This window comes from Ruditapes philippinarum, unplaced genomic scaffold (genome assembly GCF_026571515.1).
Source record: "Ruditapes philippinarum isolate M1 unplaced genomic scaffold, ASM2657151v2 ctg7393_1_1_1_1, whole genome shotgun sequence".
Taxonomy (NCBI): Eukaryota; Metazoa; Mollusca; class Bivalvia; order Venerida; family Veneridae; genus Ruditapes; species Ruditapes philippinarum.
The window spans coordinates 84,084-87,173 of record NW_026866367.1 but is presented as its reverse complement, the minus strand read 5'-3'; the positions used below and the strand labels follow the sequence as shown (position 1 = coordinate 87,173).

At 35.0% G+C, this 3,090-nt stretch overlaps 1 protein-coding gene across 1 annotated transcript; it reads left to right on the top strand.

Annotated features, from left to right (window-relative positions):
* Positions 1 to 1,176: 1,176 nt before the first annotated feature.
* LOC132732297 (E3 ubiquitin-protein ligase TRIM56-like) lies at positions 1,177 to 2,601 on the top strand (the record flags this gene model as incomplete). The annotated part of the gene is made up of 1 exon (XM_060718691.1): positions 1,177 to 2,601. A coding segment is annotated over exon 1 (1,425 nt), but the record flags the coding sequence as incomplete, so codon positions are not given.
* Positions 2,602 to 3,090: the final 489 nt, after the last annotated feature.

The following is a 3,090-nucleotide window of genomic DNA, read 5'->3' as shown; positions in this document are numbered from 1 at the left end:
TAAAAAAAATCCGATTGAAATTTACAACAACCTTTTATGTTGATACTTCATTTAATTTATATCATTTATCTCAATTTTATAATTATTATTTACAATCATACATTGTTCCGTATATAGAAAATTATCTCCGTTGCTCCAAGAATATGATTGTCCATTTCGCGGCCATTTTGCCAGCAAAGAATCCTTTAAAACAACCTATTGCAAATATTTGAGATACATTTCAAAACAAACTTACTTTTTCACTCAGTTAATCTTTTTTTTTTTACTTAAATGTTAATTATTTTCATGAATAAGCATTCGTTTCGCCTGTTTACGGTGGCACAAAGGTGATATGTGTGTTTTTATTTATCTCGTGTGCACGAGATACTATGTAGTGGCCACGAGTTACTTAGTATCTTGTGGCCACGACATAGTATCTCGTTCCCACGGCTTAATTATATCGTGCCCACGACTAAGTAACTTGTGGCCACAACAAAGTATCTCGTTGCCACGACTTTATTTATTCGTGGCCACGACATAGCATCTCGTTCCTACGGCTTAATTATGTCGTGGCTACGACTTAGTAACTCGTGCCCACGACATAGTATCTCGTTCCTACGACTTAATTTTGTCGTGGCCACGACTTAGTAACTCATGGCCACGACATAGAATCTCGAACGCACGAGATAAATAAATGCACACTCATGCTGCCTTTGTGCCACCGTACCTGTTTTGCAAAAAAGTATTTTGCGCCCGTTGCACTCCGTTGTATATTTTAGTCATAGCCCTGGTTCCCTGTCCAAATTTGGTTCCCGTCATTAGAATATAATAGACTGGCTCGTTGACATGTTATTCAATAGGTAATAGAATAAAGATAAATATATATATAAAAAAGAGAATATATCGTATTCCAACATGGCACTATCACATTAAAGAGTTCCCCAATTGGCTTTGATTTTGTAATTAATTTAAGTTTCTTGCATAAGTAATTGCCTGCACGTTTTTACTTTTATTACATCAATCTTTGGCTACTGACAGTATGCTTTTTAGAAAATTGAAAACCACGTATGACAGAAAACTTTTAAAATGTAATTCTCCGTATAGCAGACAGCAGCTTGTCCTGTTTTACTACGTTCCAAATAACAGGTAGTATAATCAGCCTGATTAACGCAGTTCTTCCCCTTTAATCTGATATAAATGGCGACATCAGATCAAGTTTTGGTACGTGATGAGCATTTTTACTGCAGTATTTGTTTGGAGATATATGACACACCTAGAACATTACCATGTTTACATTCATTATGTCAGGAATGTTTAAAAGGTTATATTCTAAAGATAACACAGGATTCACAAACATTGTTATGTCCAGTTTGTAGAGCGGACACGAAAACAGATAAAGTCAGGTTTAAACAGGTTGAAAAGTGGGTGGAGAATTTTCCAATTAACTTTACTCTACTTTCGATTTTGCAAGAAAGAAAATTGGCGATGAGCGCAAAGGGAAACGATTGTGAGGCGTGTTTAAGGGAGGATATCAAGGTTGAAGCTATTGTCTATTGTTATGATTGTTCTGAAAAACTGTGTGAAGATTGTAAAAGACATCATAAAAAGAGTAAATCATCATCGCACCATAAATTGATAGACATTAGTGATGGATCGGTGGAAAAGTTAGATCTTGCAGAATTCGAATATTTAGCAAACCTGTCAAAATGTCCATTGCATGGTACTGAAGAAGTGAAATATCTTTGTAAGGACCATGATCAACTTTGTTGCAATGAATGCGCGATCGTTACTCATAGAAAATGTGAAGATATGGTATCTTTAAGTGAAGAAATAAAATCAAACAAGGAAGCCAGCAAAGAATCCCGTATTGAAACAAGACTTGTTACCATTGACGGTGACGTTGAAAAGCTCATTTCGCATGAAGCTACGTATTCAGCAAAGATTGGTGGGAAAGAAGATGAAGTGAAAACATGTTTAAAAGATCTTAAGGTAAAACTTGATGCCGCCTTTTGTAAACTTGAAAAGAGGATCATGTTGGAAATGTCAGAAAGGAAACAGGTATTATTAAAAGCTAGTTCATTACAGAGAGATACAGCAGAGCAACTAAGAGAGAATATTAAAAAATGTGGAGAGAAAATGAAAATGGCCAAAGCAAATGGAACAGCGATACATTTATTTCTCCTTGAAAGAGAAATGCGTAAACATGTTACAGAGTTTGAGAAAACATTCATAACTCTTCGACAACAATCAAGCAAGTCATTGATCACTCTGTCAGAAGCACATCCACTTGAAGATGTTGTAAAAAATGTTGAAAATCTTTACCAGTTCAAAGAAATCAAAGAAGAGCCAGTTTTGCCTGCAATTACACAAACTAAAGATTTCAAGAATAGGAAACTTACTTTGGAACGGGAGGTCAGTTTGAATGAGAGCCAGCCAAAATATTGTGTTTGGGTTGGAAATTACATTGTAGTATCATTTGTATCTTCTTCAAAGTTAGTAGCTTACAAAGCAGATAACGGTTCATCTGTTACATCATATCAATGTGATTCACCTACATCAGTAACAGCTACTGAGAATGACGAATTTGCTGTTGCCTTGCCATCATCAAACAAAATAAATAATATAAATAATTGATAATAATAATGAAAATTGAACACAATAAAATGACTGTTTTAAGAAGTTTAACCTGTCAACGGCCGGATCTTTTAACTTACGATAAAAAGAGCAGAAATCTTTTGATATTTTCTTGGTCTGAAACGGTTGTAAGAAAGATTACGCTTGATGGTAAAGATGCTGGATTTGTTGATTTAAGCGGTATTGATAGAAGTACATTGCAAAATACATTCAACTTATATGTTGATGCTCGGTATGGCCAGGTCTTTCTTTCTTCATATCACTCACACAAGTTGCTTTGCTTAGACATGTCTGGAAATATGATATTCCAGCATGAAATTACACATCCGTGGTCAGTTATTACAGACTCACAAGGAAATACTTATGTTGTCAGTTCTGGCAATAATTGTATTCAACAACTTTCTTCAAACGGGCAATTGATTAAAGCAAACATATTAGGGGAGTATAAAGTGAAAACTCCGATGGCTATGTGTTTCA